Genomic DNA, 16,882 nt, shown 5'->3' on the forward strand with positions numbered 1-16,882 from the left:
AAAAAAAAAGAGAACATATATCCAGTGTTTGGCCCAGGGTGTGCACATTTATTGTAGTGGCTCCTTAAATACTTGTTGAACGGATTGTGGCTGGGAATGGGAGGGGAATGGGGTTTAGTTTCAAGTCAGTACAGCTAATACTTTGGATTCTTAGCTCCCTGAGGGCAGGAGCCATGTCTCTTATTCATGTTTCATTCTGATTTCCTACCATGTACTGCAAACCCCAGATGTATTAATAATAAAGTACAGGGAGCTCATCAAGCAAATGGCATTATGCTCCAGGACTGGCTTCATTTGGTTTTGTAGAAAACTGTTATTTCTGCTGAGTTCAATGAGGGAAGAGTTCTGTTAGCGTTTTCCCTTGTCTATCCTCTTATTAAGAATGCCAAATAGGGGCGCCTGGGTGGCTCAGTTGGTTAAGCGACTGCCTTCGGCTCAGGTCATGATCCTGGAGTCCCGGGATCGAGTCCCGCGTCGGGCTCCCTGCTCGGCGGGGAGTCTGCTTCTCCCTCTGACCCTCCCCTCTCTCATGTGCTCTCTCTCATTCTCTCTCTCTCAAATAAATAAATAAAATCTTTAAAAAAAAAAAAAGAATGCCAAATAGTTCTTATGTCTCCAGATTTCTATTTTCAGTTTCTCTATATTTGGAAAGAATTTATGCTAGTGCAATTGACTGTAGCAAAATAAGCCGGCAGCCAGAGGTTTCAACAGAGCCTTCTACCTCAACTTGCAAAAGCTGTGCTTGCTTCTGTAGGCTGAATGACAACTTTAGGGAGATTGATATCCAGTTCTTAATTTTTTGTCTGTTGGTATGTTGATTATGCATGCTGTTAACTAAAGAGGTAAAATCCTATCTTCTAAAATTTAAATCATCAGGCATAGAGATGGTTTTCCTACGAGAGGCAGAAGAGATGAACTTCTTTTTCCATGATCTTGGAGCTCATCTGAGTCAAAATTGAGAGCTTTTTGGGTCCTTTCCCAATCGCATCCATGCTGGGGTGCCAGACTTTTGGTTTGGCCTCCCTGGTCAGGGCTGCCCTCCCTCACATGCCCTGACCACTCCAGACCCGTCTTGACTAGCCTGCCAGGCTCTAGAGCCAGGCTGCCTGGAAATCCAGACAAATCTCAGGTCCCTCATTTATTGGCTATGAATTTTTGGTCGAACTGCTTCATATCTCTATGCCTCAATTTCCTTAACCAGCAGGTGGTGATAATACTAGTACTTATTGGGGCGCCTGAGTGGCTCGGTCGTTAAGCGTCTGCCTTCGGCTCAGGTCATGGTCCCAGGATCCTGGGATCGAGCCCCGCATCGGGCTCCACGCTAAGTAGGGAGTCTGCTTCTCCCTCTCTCTCTGCTCCTCCCCCCTATTTGTGCTCTCTCTCAAACAAATAAAATCTTAAAAAAAGGGGCGCCTGGGTGGCTCGGTCGTTAAGCGTCTGCCTTCGGCTCAGGTCATGATCCCAGGGTCCGGGGATCGAGTCCCGCATCGGGCTCCCTGCTCGGCGGGAAGCCTGCTTCTCCCTCTCCCCCTCCCGCTGCTTGTGTTCCTGCTCTCGCTGTCTCTGTCTCTGTCAAATAAATAAATAAAATCTTTAAAAAAAAAAATACTAGTACTTATTGTAGGGCATTAGATGAGATAATCTGCTCAGAGGGCTCAGCATGGTGCCTCTTAAATGTCAGCCATTATGATCTAGTAAATTAAGTAGGCTGATAATTGGTTAATGTATATACTTTCCAGATATATTTGCCTCTACACTAGGGATTTTGTTTTTAACTTTTATTAGAAAATAACTTCAAATTTACAGAGAAGTTGTAAAAATAAGAATAAAATATAAAACACCCAAAAACCCTTTATTTAGATTCACTTATTGTTAGCATGATACCCCATTTGCTTTATCATTCTGCATGTGTATAATATATGTGTGTGTATATATATAATTTTTTGAACCATTTGAAAGTAAGTTGCTTATGTAATGAACTGTTATTCCTAAGTATTTCCATTTTTTTTTTAAAGATTTTATTTATTTATTCATGAGAGACAGAGAGAGAGAGAGAGAGGCAGAGGGAGAAGCAGGCTCCCAAGGAGCAGAGAGCCCGATGCGGGACTCGATCCCAGGACGCTGGGATCATGACCTGAGCCGAAGGCAGACGCTTAACCATCTGAGCCACCCAGGCGCCCCAGTATTTCCATTTTTTTAAAGTAAGCTCTATGCCCAACATGGGGCTCAAACTCATGACCCCGAGATCAAGAGTCTCATGCTCTATTGACTGAGCCAGCCAGGCACTCTCAATACTTCCAAAGAATAAAGATATTCTGATATTCTCTTCCTTAACCACAGTGTCGTTGTCAGATTCAGCAAATTTAACATCAATATGATACTCTTACCTAATCTGTCTGTATTACAATTTTGTTAATTGATCCAATAATGTCCTTTATAGCATATTCTTCTTCTAGCAAAAGATCCAGTCTGAGACCAGGTGTTGCCTTTAGTTGCCCATATCTCTTTCGTCTCCTTCAATCTAGACCGTTTCCACGGCCTTCCTTTGTCTCTGAAGACACATTCTAATAGAATGTTTGTCATTTTGAGTTAGTTCAGTTTGTCCTCAGGATTACATACAAAATGCCTTTCTGGCTGGAATATTGCATACGTGGTGCTGTCTCCTCAGAGTGTCCCATGTGGAGGCACACAACATCCATCTTCCCCTCGCTCACATTAATTTTGATCACCCAGCCAATCCTGGTCTGAGTTTCCATTGGAGAGTTACTATGTTTCCCTTACAACTAGGAAGCAAATCATGGGGATACACTTTATGGCAGTGCAGTACCTTGATTCTCATCAGATTTCCCTCGTAGTTTAGTATCCACTGACGATTCTTAATCTATGCAAAATGATGATTTTCCAATGCCAGCACTCCTTCCATATTTTCCAGCAGCTTTTGGCCTTCTGATGTAGGCAAGAGTCCTGCCTTACATTGTCAGCATTTGCTAATGGCTCCCTTCCCTAATGCGTACTACGTGGTTGGCGCCTTTGGATTTGTATCTGGAGGTATTTAGGTCCTCCCTCCCTCCCTCTCTCCCTCTCTCCCTTCATCAATTTGGATTCACAAATTTCTATTTTTCTCAGTGGTTTATAAATTTATTATTCTTAATTATTTTGATGCTCCATTTGTGCCAGATATGGCCAGTGGTAGTCCCAGGGTTTTAAAATTCAGTTTCTCAACGGAAACGCTCTGTGAAGGTCACAGCAGAGAGTTATTTTTTGGATCCGAGCTAGGCCTCTACCCTGAGACAGCTGTATTACTGTGGTAGCCGTGAAGTTTTCCACCAATGCTGTGAGCTTGCCCGGTAGTCTGAAAACTGTGTGCTGAAAGCTCCGTGCTTTGTTTTCTTTGTGTGTCCAAGACAGGAATGAACATTTGTTTATTGTAGGCCTTCTGCCATTTTTTGTAGTTGCCTCACAGAGACCCCAACAAGGTACAGAATTCTCAGTGTTAGGGCCTGCTCAGAGATGCAAGGAGAAACCGGGGCCCTTTTTATTATGGGCTCCAAACTCTTGGGAAGGGAAATTGTCTTGGTCAAATTACAGTACCATCATCTCCTTTTTTTCCTCTCAAGGGACATTTTACTGGAAAATCGATGCTATAGTAGTAAGAAAGCAGCTGCTAATACGGTACCAAAGCGCATCACTCCTGCTGTTTAGTATACCTTGAGATTTATTTCAGGCATTAATTTACTTGTTGATGGAATATTTAAAGCTATTAATGGAATATTTAATATGTTTCTCCGTATTGGGAAGAACTCATCATTTCCTACACTCCATAGGATTTACAGGATTTCCTGGTCCAAAAAATAGCCACGCTGTCTTTCTGTTGAGGTTTTATTAACTATGAAAAGAACTAACACTCTACCAGCACTTACTCTGTGCAGGACATTGATGTGAATACTGCAGTTACACAATTCTAGGAGGGAAATTGTTATTATTATTATTTTTTAAAGATTTTATTTATTTATTTGACACAGAGAGAGAGAGTACAAGCAGGGGGAGCAGCAGGCAGAGGGAGAGGGAGACGCAGGCTCCTTGCTGAGCAGGAGGCCGGATGCGGGGCTCGATCCCAGGACCCTGGGATCATGACCTGAGCCAAAGGCAGACGCTTAACCGACTGAGCCACCCAGGCACCCCTAGGAGGGATATTATGCTCTCATTATGGTGAGTAGGCAACTGAAGCACAGAAAGATTAAGTAATTAGCCCAAGGTCACACAGTTGGTGCTTGAGGTAGAGTTGAATCTGGTCAATATGGCTCTAAAGCCTAATGCTCTAATTCCTATGCAGAGAAGGCAAAGGGGATTAACATTTCTTTTTTTTTTTTTTTTAAAGGTTTTATTTATTTATCTGAGAGAGAGAATGGGAGACAGAGAGCATGAGAGGGGGAGGGTCAGTGGGAGAAGCAGACTCCCTGCTGAGCAGGGAGCCCGATGCGGGACTTGATCCCGGGACTCTAGGATCATGACCTGAGCCGAAGGCAGTCGCTTAACCAACTGAGCCACCCAGGCGCCCCGGGATTAACATTTCTTGATACTCTTGACTTACCTGATACAATGAACAAGCACAATAAGCAGGAATCCGAAGTAGAAGAAGAAGAAGATGAAGAGACTGATAAGGATGGAATTCACATCAACAGATCCTGAGGGAAGAGAAACAACTTTAGTCAGGGTGTCCTCAGGAGAAAAGAGGACCATGTTTGGAACAGGACAGCTTCAAGGGCCCATCTCCATCATACCCATTCTGAAGTCCTAATATATTTCCATTCAAAGCAGCAAAACTGCAGGAGGTCACCCAGACATTATTCACAAATGGCCACCTTTCACACTCATGAGTTCCCAGTGGAAGGTAAGGAAGGGACTTCCTGTATACAACTTCACAATTGAGTTCCCTCTCTTTCTGGAAGAGATTTAACAAAATGCTTTGATTCTCTCTTCTATCTCTAAGGTAAATAAATACCAGTTTTCTTATGATGTTTCTCTGGAAGGATGGCATTAGCATTGATGCATATGATTGACTTCCTCACATAGAAATTTTTCTCCTTTGAATCCTAGAGGCAATACCGACCTTTAGTGGAAGGAACAATGGTCACTTTAAGGTTCTTTGTTCGATGTAGATTCCAGGTTTGGTTCTCCTTTTCTGGTAAAAAAGAACAAGGCACAATAGATCAGATATTTGGTTCTTGGCCTCTCATCTGAATGGTTGTTCAAAAACTGTCCACAATTAGCTCTGGTTGCTGAATTTTCTTGTAGCAAGAACTAGAGGAAAATCTAACCCCCAAAGCTACAAACCATCTAATACCCCTTTGGGCTAAGCCTTCAATTTGGCCTTTGCTTGGGTGTATTTTGATAGTATTGAAGCAGTGAGACTGCAGCCCCCCTTCTGGAGTGAAGAAGGCTCAGCTCATCCTCTGCTATCCATGTGGCTCAATATGCCCCAGACATCTGAAGAAAACAGCTCCTAAAATAAAAGCTGTCTCATCTTTTGGTTTGCACTATTCCAGCCAGTGAAAATTTGTTTTTTGTTATATAGTCATAAAAGGACTTGTAGTTTACCAAAGGACAATGGACACTGGCAAAACTCTAAACTATATAATTAAGAGATTAAAGAATACATAAGCAGAAATTTCACCCAAATGGCAAGAGAACGATGTATACTCAGTAGTGAACACCCTCTGTGTTAATCACATGTGGCTCCTCAGCTGCTGGGGGAGGGGTCTGTGTTTTCAATCAACAGCCTATGCCATTCCCACAGTAGTTCCTAAGTAGTTACCCATAACCATTTTTACTATGCCTAAGAGCTCACACAGTCCCTGTCATGGGGATAAATTGTCCACTTTGCTTTCTTACCATCTTGCCAGGTATAAAATTTTGGCAACTGAAATTGAGAACTCTGAATTTTCCTTGTATGTCCTTGTGGAAATGATGACTACTGATAGATACAGTGGCTCATTACTGTTGGCTACCAAACTGATCTTAGAAAGTGGACCTTGATATGCTGCATAAAATCACTATTACATAATAGCAAATATTTGTTGAGTAAAAGGCCAACTGAGTGAGTAAACCTCACGTGGTCTGAGGGAGCAGAAGACTTTGAAAAGATGTAGGGCACTAAGTGACATCCTGTAGTATCAACAATAGCTTTAGATTGATCATTTTCTTCCTTATATATATTTTTTCAAATATCTCTCAGACTGCCTGGCAAGTGACTGCTGATGACCCTCAGTGAGAACTAGAGATGGTAGTAAGAGGCCACTGTGAGCTTTTGCCTTCCCTCCCATTCCATTTCATTAGGTTTTTCTAAGTAGCAAGCATTCCTCACTATCTCTTACCCTGGATAAAGAAAGATCCTCCACAGGCATAATCTTCAGGCTTTATCACAAATACCACGAAGAACTGCTTGCTTGGAAAATCCTTCTTCTGCATAAGACATAACAACTTGTGATAGCAAGAAAGGATAGCAAAAGGGGAGAAAGTCCATGCTGGTGGGGGTGTGAACAGAGAGGAAAGAGAAGAAAAGTGAAGTTCACCCCTGCCCCCTAATTTCTTAGAAAGAACCTTCAGATACCCATGATTTACATCAGATTTTATCCACAATAAAATAATTGTTACATACAAAAAATTCAAGTACATACACTATTCTAATTTCAATCTATCTTGTGTCCACTTAGGTGCTTAGAACTGTAATAGGTCCCATGTAAAAAGTATGTTAACAGCCTATGTTTAATAATTAATACTTGTATATTATGTTTTTAAAATTAGCATACTTTAGAGTGTTTTAGGTTCACTATATTAAGTTTTTATTATTTAAAATCTAATGATAGGGGTGCCTGGGTGGTTCAGTTGGTTAAGCGTCTGCTTTCAGCTCAGGTCATGATCTCAGGGTCCTGGGATCCAGCCTGAGTCTGGCTCCCTGCTCAGCGGTGGGGGGGGGGGGTGCGGGGAGGGGAGGATTCTGCTTCTCCCTCTCCCTCTGTCCTTCCCTGCTCCCTTCCCCCCGTGTGTGCTCTTTCTCTCTCTCAAATAAATAAATAAAATCTTTAAAAAATAGAAAATAAAAATAATCTAATGATAAATGACTTTCCTAAAAGTCACACAGCCACAATTAAATAATTTAGGTTAGGGATGCAAAGATTTAAGTGAGGCGACCTGAGTTATAGTCCTGGCTTTAACTTTCTCTAAGTGTACTTCTCTGTGTCCCAGTCTCCTTATTCAGGAGTGAACAAGAACAGATATTTGGCATATCAAAACTGAGGCACTAGGAAATTAAAGCCTAATAGGGCTTTTTACATTTGATAGCTAAATTATAATTAACCTCTCTTCATTCCTTGTTATTTAGTAAACAGTATCACCTTACCCTGGAGAACAGACCAAGTTGTAAGTAACTTAAGTAAACACCACCCTAAAGGCAGGGACAGAATCTCTTTGAAAATCTACTGACAGGATATATGTTCATTTTTGCTATAAAACTGTCATTGAAATAATAATTTAATTACAAATGACAAAAGGGCAAACCGCTATACACATGTGGTCTATATTCCTTTGAACTTATCCATTCTATCCAGAATGGAAGTCCTCTTTTGGTTACTGTTATAGGTATACAGAGTATTAGGATACAGAGTATTCAATTCCTTTTAATAGATCAAACTTCACACTAAATTGGCATCCCCCAATGAGGAGATTGGTATCTCATCTTACCTCTCTAAGCAGTCTGTCAGATATATGTTCCACTGCATCATGGGTTCCTAAGACTTCCCAAGGGGAATGGCAGAGTAGCGTTGTCCACCATGGCCTGGGCTTTGATTTCAGGAGAAGCGATCTTTGTTTTATTTTGTTTTACTTATTTTTACTCTTATTATTTTAAATTTTATTTATTTGAGAGTGAGAGAGAGAGAGCACGACTGGGGGATGGGGAGGAGTAGAGGAAGAGGGAGAAGGAGCAGACTCCCCACTGTGCAGGGAGTCCGCAGTGGGGCTTGATCCCAGGACTGCAAGATCATGACCCGAGCTGAAGGAAGATGCTTAACTGACTGAGCCACCCAGGGGCCCCACAATCTTGATTTTAAAACCCATCATAAAGGAAAGCTATCCAAGGCACACAGTGAATGATGATACCTTCTGGATGCTGGCCCAACAGGTGACCTGACTGTGTGTTGTGAATAAACTGTGTATTGTCATTGACAATAGTGACCCCAAAAGTGATGTCTCACCTGTAGTGTGATGGCAGCTTTCTTGGTCATAGACTGATAGACACCATTAAATTCCACATTGTGGTCGAGATCATGCACTGGGCACTGTGATGTGCATGAAGGATAAAAAAAGAAAGCATCACTAAAGCCATACTATACACACCACACATTCTGCCTGGATCACAGAGCAAGGGGTTCCTTACTAAACCCAAAACCAGGAAACATTTTCTCCAAGAAAAGTCACACAACAGTCCTCCTAAAACTTGGTGCCTTGTCTTCTAAAATTCTCTAAAGGTCACTTTATATCAAAAAGAACTGAAAACATTGTCTTAAAGTTTATAACACCTTTCCCATTTTTTATTAACACATTATGAGACAGAAATGGCCTATGGTTACAATAAAAATTTTAAAACCTAGAATAAACAGTAGGTTTCTATGTTTCTTGAGCAGCCCACGATTTGGTCTTCCATATTCTTTGTCATGATCCTCCCTCCCTTCCTTCTTTCCTTTGTTTATTTTGGTGAGGAGTCAACTAGTCTCCATCTCCCCAAATCAGTGTCTCCAAACAGATTATCCACTTGTGTGCACAAGATACTGATTTTATTATTTAGCAGTTTTGCAGGAGATACAGGGTAAGAGGACGACATGGTCCCTACCTTCCTCTTTGATTTATCCTGGGACAATATTATGCTCCATATTGAAAGGTTCACAAGTTATTAAGACTCACCGTGATATTCTGCACTGAGACAACAGAACATGGATAAGCCATTTCAGACCTGACTTTAATAATAACTGAGTCCACATCATCAGGAAATTTGTATAGAAAATACTGAGAATAAGAAAAAGAAAGAAATGATTTGTTAATATTAAAGAATGTTTACAGTTATGAATTCAAACTGGTTTTACAATCTCCATTAATTCAGTCAGCCATTCATCTCACATATATTGAGCAACTGCTGCGTGCAGGGCTCTGGGCTCTGAGCCAGATATGAGGCATACAGCAGTGAACAAAACAAGGTAGCCATTTCAGACAATGTTGTCATTTCATTTGTTAGCATTTCTTTCTCAACTAAACTTTCCTGTACTTCATTCCAGTTTCTGCTTAAGAAGATCCCCCCAACCCTTTGAACTAGGGATATTCAAGATGTAACATGAGACAACATTTACTTCTATGTGATCATTTTGAAATAGGAAGCTCCACATTGAAAAGCAGATAAGCCTGTTCTTCAAGATTCTTAACAACCTTCCTTTAGGCAAGAATTACCACTAGACCTACCCTGCACCTAGACTTCTTGCTAAAGAATCTGTTTCCTGGCTGGAATATAGCCAGACAATATTTCCATTCAAAGATCAAGCACTACTTCTAGTGCCTTGAAATATGTTCACAATTTGGAGCAGGCTGAGATATCTTCAAAATTATTTCTCAGGTATCATCAGAATCAGGAAGTATTTATAATAGAAAGAAGTTATACCAATTTACCTAGATTAGATTATGAATCCACTGTTGGTAACCCTGACTTTTCAACATGTTGCCAATAAATGAAGAAAGGAAGCTTCTGTCCAATAACTATAAATGTGGTAACTGCTTGAGAAGCTTGACATTAAGATTTTGAGGACACCAGCCAAAACAAGCCCAATATCCTAGGACTCTAATAAATCTATCAGTTTAAAGGAGAGGCAAGACATGTTAAAACTTAATTCTGTATTCCAGCATCTTCTTTACTAACCTTATACTGAGAACCAGAGCAATAAAAATAGAATGTTGTCCAATAATCCACAACCTTCTGATGGGGAAAAAAAATAACCTCAAGATTAAGGAGTGTCATTAACGCTGCAGTTTGGAAGTCTGTTCATGCCTTGTAACAGATGGCAACACTCCCAAGAACCCACTTCATTTGGACCTTTCATTTTGGAGCTTGATTCAAATACATATAATACAGGGCTCTTCCAAAGGTAAATGCTCTGGAATTTTCAAGAGGTATTTTTGGTTCTTAGAAAAGCCGAACTTTGTAACCCAAGAGCATTACTGTGATCACCGTTAGCAATAGGAGTATCATATATATTCCTATATACTATAGGAGTTGGTTTTGTCACTGGGTGGCAGTGTATACGCAGTGTGGAGGCTCTCACTGATGGGAAATCTAGCTCCTAAAAGATGTGTGGGAGTTGGCTCATACAGGTTTGGAGAGCCAATTGCACACATCTCTTCCCAACTCTGTATTCAAGGACATCATGTTGGCAGCTTTAGATTAGCCAGAATAGAAGTATTTTCACCACAGAAATGGGCAAATGCTACAAATCAGGAGTTTCTCTCTGGGAACTGGTTGTTAAATATTTACCAGCAAGTAAATGCCTGTAATCGAATTACACCAGTATCCATATATATGTTAATCCCAGTTTTAGCATATCCAAAACAAAAAATTAAGTAGCCACGTATGACCTAAGCTGTATTACAGCCTGCAGAAGATTTACAAAAAATATCAGGACATTAAATAAATCTGTTATAAACTTGCTATTGCATAGACTTTACTCTTTCAGAAGCCAAGAAAGAAAAAAGGAAGGTAGCTAGAAGTGTCAACAGAAAAGCGGCTTAAATCAAAGTTTTCAAGTATTTATTCTGTTTATGATTATGGTTTAATGGAGAACACAGCACAAATATCTAATTCTTCTCATGTCAGCATTCCTGGTCTCTCTTTATGACAGGAATAACTAATTTATTCTACCCATAACACTGTGGAAATTAAAGTCTGTCTTGTTTTTATTGCATTTCTAGGTCAGTTAATTATTTGTGTACCTGTATTGTGTTTGGCCTTCCACTCCCTGGCCCCCCAGCACCCATTTTGAATACAAGGTCCATGAGGGCAGAAATTGCGTCTCTTTCTTCTTCACCTCGTATCCCCAGCACCTAGGACAGCCTAATGCTGTCCTTGGTGCATAACAGGCATGAAATTTGCTAAAAGTTGAGCCAACGAACATCTGCCAACAGATGTCACGCCTCCTATTTCACACCAATTAAGGTGAAAAGATTAAACGTTGTGTCTAAAATCCCAGTAATATGAACAACACGTCAAAAATGCAAATATATCACAAGTTGTAAAAAGTCAAGGGCAACACTGCATGCTGACTCTGCCTATTACTATGGCTTTTTGGAGGGTATTGTCAACAGGTAGAATCACGATAACCTTGAAACCCTTCACTTACCTGAGGTTGAGAGGGGCTGGCAGTGAAGTGAAAGGCAACATTTGTCCTGAGAAATGTACATGGGAGAGGGAAAAGGGGGAAAAGTGAGAGAGAAGCTAAGTTAGCAAGCAAAAATGATTTATGTAAAAGAAAACCATCCGAAAGTCAATGTAAGGAAAGCCTTATCCTTTGTGAAATGAGTTCTAGTCCCATCAAACTGACAAAGTAAACAGCATGAAGATTTGGTTTCAATTCTCAAGAATGATAAAATTGGGGAGAGGATTGATTTTATGTCTTTATATAACCATGATGTCATACCTATAAAAGTAATTACTTGTTTGCTTTTGCAGACACTTTTGCCCTTTGGATTCTCTTAAGGTTTTACAACCAAGCACAGGGTTTGGGTGTCAGAAGTGGGCTGAAAAATAGAGGAAAAGAAGGCTTGAGGTCCTTTTGGATAATGTAGGTCGCACTACAAAATAATTTGGATGTATCCATGCCAAGAGATCATTATTTTAAACGTGGTGAATACATCATCACCATGGGAGGGGTGCTGGGGCTGGAAGCATACTCTCCTGCCTCCAAGCACTTCTCCAATTGCCTGCCACACCAGCTAAAATTTCTGTCCAAGACCGTGTCCTCTTCAGTTTACGCACTGCCTTCTAAGGCCATCCTCTAAAATGCAAATACCACCAAAAGAATATAATGAAGCTGTTTTCTCTCCAGTTGGTAATTTACTGTGAACTATTTTTTTAAAAAATATTTTATTTATTTATTTGACAGAGAGAGAGAGAGCACAAGTAGGCAGAGAGGCAGGCAGAGGGAGAGGGAGAAGCAGGCTTCCCGCTGAGCAGGGAGCCTGACGTGGGGCTCGATCATGACCTGAGCCGAAGGCAGACGCTTAACTGACTGAGCCACCCGGGCGCCCCTTACTGTGAACTATTTTATTAGATATTTTTGTTCTTCTGTGAAAGACAGCCTGAATCCTGCCCTGAGGAAAGGCAAGTGTGAAGAGCTTGTGGGAAACACACCCTTGTAGTACAGAAGGCTGGCTGGCTGGCATGAACACATGTGAACCGGGTTAAGAAGCTGGAAAACACAAAGACAAATTGGTTTTCTCTACAGTTTTGTAAGGGCTGTTTTTGGCCTTTTGCGCTTTCTGGCTCCTGCCTCATCTTTAGCCGTGAAGATGGCTCACACAAGCCCACTGCATTCTCAGTGCTGCCACCTGGGGACAAGTCTGTCCCCACCCCGCCAGTCTGGCCTGCATTTCAGGGAACCTGAACCTGAACTTGTCCTGGGGCCCCTTCCCAACTTCATGCCTTGGTGCTCCCTGAAGAGTCTTCCTCTCCACGAATTTTCCTTTTATAAAAGTTAGAACAGTTTAAAAAACTTTACTGAAGATTCCTTTATAAAGGACATGTCAAAACATTTAACAAGAAGTTTATAATTGGAGGTGTTGTTTAGAAGTCATAAAACTTGAGTGCTATTTCTAAATTTAATGACCAACAATTTTAGGCTGTTGGCAGACTGGGTGCAGAATTTAGCAATGGGTGCAATTTTTTATGTAGCTACTCCCAACAGAAATGATCAGTGTCAAGGACTGCTTCTGTTGAAGTGCAGTTAAAGACTTGTGGTCCAAAGTCAGCTAAAGAAGGCAAAGTCAGTGTCAAATGCAGTTGTGTGTTGACTCCTGAGATTCCAAGACCAGAGTCGGGACCCCTGTGCTGCATGTGGCTTGGGGGCTCCCTCTCAGCAGTGTGGTGTCATCTGCTGTTACCAGGGCAACACGGGGCCTGAGTTCGGTTCAGTTGCCAGGTCAGGGGAAAGAAAAAGACACTGATTTTCTTGGCTAGCAACAGACAGCAGGAGATTTCCAGATGCAACCAGTTTTCTTTGGCCAGAAATTTCTTTTGTATACTCCCTTATCATTTGAATTCCAGTTGTAACACTGAATGTATGGGCATCAATATGATTTTTTTTCCTTGTTCTTTATGTTTTCCTTACTGGTATAATACATACAAACCTCAAAACCATTATTTTCTTTAAGACTATAGCATTTAAGTCCTCTCTTTCTACAGAATCAACAGTGTATGCAAAATAAACATTGTGTCTGCTGCAGATGAAACATGTCGCTTCCTTCCCCAGGGGGCCCTGCCACAGGTTGGGGAAGGTTTATTTATAAGAGTCGTTAACCAATAGAACAAAGCTAATTGAGACTCCTGCACAACTTTAGAGAAAAAAAAGCATAAAATCTTCAACCTATTTGTTTAAACAAATTAAGCACAGGAAACAAATACTTATTCGATAAATAAGAAAAACTCAAAGCTGACTTTGTTCCCTTGTTTTGCTTAGTTTGAGGGAGAGGGGAAGAGAAAAGGACCAGATGGCGTCCAGAGAGCTCAGTGTGCAGATAAGGGAGACAGGAGAAGAAGAGTGAGAGGAGAAATCCACACAGGAGAGTAATAAAACAGAAGAACAAGGAAAGGGGGATGGGAAGAGAGGGTGGGTGGGAAGAGAGGCAGGGATAAAAGCTAAGTTGTTTTGGGGGTGAGTACCAGAGAAGACTGTGAGATTCCCGGCATCTTCTTCATCCTGTGATAGCCAGGCCCTGGCACAGAGCCCAGTGTGTGTGCAAAACCCCCACTTTGTTTGCTGAAGGAAATTATGCCCTATTATTCACTTGGACTATCGACTTCAGAATATCATTCCCTGTTATCTCCTTACTGCCATCTGTTATGAACTCCCTTCGCTCACCACAACCCTTCCAGCAGCCCTCTGATCATGTGTAACCTTCCACTTCATCGCTCTGGTCTGAGTATAAACTCTGCATGCATCCTTTCTTTCCTTCTCTGGGACTCTGCTTCTATAAAATTCAACGTCCTATAAATTTTATATACCCTTGGCTTATAAATATATACTAATAGCAACCACTTTCAAAATAAATTTTAAAAAAACCCACCCCAACAAAATGCCTCCCCTTTTTCTGTATCTTGCTCCTTTGATGTCATTCTCTATCCTCCCTCTCCTTCACAAACCAGCTTCTTAAAATCGTATTCTGCTTTCATCCCTCATTTATCCTTTCCTCTCCTCACTGCTGTCAGGAATTCTTTCCCCACCATCCCCCTGAAGTTGCCTTTGCTGAGGGTAATAATCACCTCCTAATTGCTAAATCCAGTGACTTCAGCCTTAACTTGACCTCTCTGTGGCATTTGACTCTGACGACCACTCCCTCTGGAAACTCTTTCCTCCCTTGGGCTCTGTGACACTTGCTTTCCTGGGTTTTCTTCTGCACCCTCCCGCACCTCTGCTATGTCTGCTCAGCTTCTTTTGTTTTGTTGTTTTTTTAAAAAAAGATTTTATTTGTTTGACAGAGAGAGACACAGCCAGAGAGGGAACACAAGCAGGGGGAGTGGGAGAGGGAGAAGCAGGCTTCCCGAGGAGCAGGGAGCCCGATGCGGGGCTCGATCCCAGGACCCTGGGATCATGACCTGAGCCGAAGGCAGACGCTTAACGACTGAGCCACCCAGGCTCCCCTGCTCAGCTTCTTTTGATAACTCCTGCTTCTCAGACCATCCCTTACATAAGAATGTTACCCGCTATTCTTGACCTTCTCATTTTCCTTAGCCACGTACCTTATATATATATTCAGTTGCCATAAAAACCACATATATATTCAATGGCCCCAAAACTCACAAAAAATATCAGTGAATCGCAAGTCTCCATGTCTAGCCCAGGGCTATCCCTTGAGCTCCCGTCATGGAAGAGTGATCGTCTGCTGGGCTTCTGTGCTTGGCTGCCCCTCAAACACTTCAAACTCCACAGCATCAAAACGGAATGTGCTGTCATTTTCCTGATCCCGACCCACTAAGGCTCTTTGCTTATAGTAAGCCTCACCAGACTTCTGACATCATTGCTGGAGTCATCGTGGACTCCCTTTTTATCAACTTCCACATTTGATTGATCACCACGTCTTACTGACTCTATTAATGTATAAGTAACCCGGATGTACCTGACTCACCTGAAGTACCATCTTTGCCCAATATAGCATTCAATAAGAAAAAAATTGGAAAAGTAATGGAAATCATTATTGTAGTCTACCCCCAAATACCAAAGGGTGATTACATAGCATGACACATGGCAAAATGGTCTAAAAGCCTCCTCACTTACCCATTTCCTCAAAAAATCTACTACTTTTCATAGCATCGTAGCGGTGCGATTTCACTCAAAAGTCTCTCAAAACAAAGACTCAAATCCCTACTTAAAAGGCTGGAGGAGGGTTGAAGCCTGCAAATACTCGTGTAGGACTGTATTTTTTATTCTGCCACATGTATTTTTGTTTAGTTTGTGGATTATCCCTATGTATATTACTTGACTCTTTTTCTCCGTTACAGCTTTGTTGCTGCTATAATATGTTCAGTTCCTAATCATTGTTTATTTTTCTCTATTCAAATAACTTTTCATTTTCTTATTTGTCTCTACCCTCTCCTCTCTCCAATTCATCTTCCACGTGACTACTAAATTCATCTCTAAAAATCAGATTTGTTTATTTTATTGTGTTGCTTAAAAGCTTTAGTGGCTCCCATAACCTGAAAGGTGGAGTTTAAACTCCCTAGCGCAGGGGCACCTGGGAGGCTCAGTCAAACATGTGACTCTTAACTTTGGCTCAGGTCATGATCCTGGGGTCACGAGATTGAGCACTGTGTGTGGCTCCATGCTCAGCAGGGAGTCTGCTTGGGGTTTTTTCTCTCCCTCTCCCTGTGCTCTTCCCCCTGCTTGCACGCATGCTCTCTCTAAAATAAATAAATAAAATCTTAAAAAAAAAACCCCAACAGCTCTCTAGTGCAGCATACAGGATCTCAAAGATCAAGGATCGGGTACTATGACCTGTTTCTCCGTGCTGTCTCCTGTTATTCCACCTCAGGCGCTGTGTGGACCAGCCTCCCTGAAGCACTTCTACTCAGTCTGCTGTCTGTAATCCAGAACTTTCTTCTGAGCACCAGGCTGCTGTATATCCAACATTCTGCCCAACATCTGCACTTCAAGTTCAACATGTCCCAAAGTGAACTTATCATCTCTTCCTTCCTTCCTCAACCTTCTCATTTCCTTAGTGGCACCACCAATTACAAGGGAAGAGGCCATCTTTGACTCTCCCATTTCCCTCACTCTTCATGTCCAATCAAGTTTTGCCAATGTCGTCTCTAAATTCTTCAGTTCATCTCATTATTACCTTGACCACTGCATCAAGCCTTCTAATTTCTCTGCCTCCGGTCTTGTCCCCTTCAAGTCCTCCACACAACTATTACCACCTAGACAACTACCTAACTTTCTTCACACCCCTTCCAAGCTCCTCCCACCCCATGATCAGGTGCCTGCCTGCCCCTACATCCTCGTGCTCTTCCCTGTCTGCAACTTCACACGCTGCTTCACAGAACGCTAGATCACTGGAATTTGGGAAAATGAGTGGTGGC

At 41.7% G+C, this 16,882-nt stretch overlaps 1 protein-coding gene across 1 annotated transcript in view; it reads right to left on the bottom strand.

The window, feature by feature from the left end:
* Positions 1-2,387: 2,387 nt before the first annotated feature.
* The window catches only part of LOC102735791 (SID1 transmembrane family member 1), a 48,373-nt gene continuing 33,878 nt past the window's right edge, over positions 2,388-16,882 (bottom strand). The window contains exons 4-10 of the mRNA XM_081815537.1: positions 11,433-11,478; positions 8,959-9,060; positions 8,253-8,336; positions 6,375-6,462; positions 5,111-5,182; positions 4,592-4,685; positions 2,388-2,469 (exon numbers count right to left, since the gene is read on the bottom strand). Coding sequence (XP_081671663.1) covers positions 2,388-2,469; positions 4,592-4,685; positions 5,111-5,182; positions 6,375-6,462; positions 8,253-8,336; positions 8,959-9,060; positions 11,433-11,478 — 568 coding nt within the window. The remainder of the gene's footprint in view (positions 2,470-4,591; positions 4,686-5,110; positions 5,183-6,374; positions 6,463-8,252; positions 8,337-8,958; positions 9,061-11,432; positions 11,479-16,882) is intronic.

The sequence above is a fragment of the Leptonychotes weddellii genome, chromosome 1 (assembly GCF_054177405.1).
Source record: "Leptonychotes weddellii isolate Sample4059 chromosome 1, ASM5417740v2, whole genome shotgun sequence".
In the NCBI taxonomy this organism is placed as follows: domain Eukaryota; kingdom Metazoa; phylum Chordata; class Mammalia; order Carnivora; family Phocidae; genus Leptonychotes; species Leptonychotes weddellii.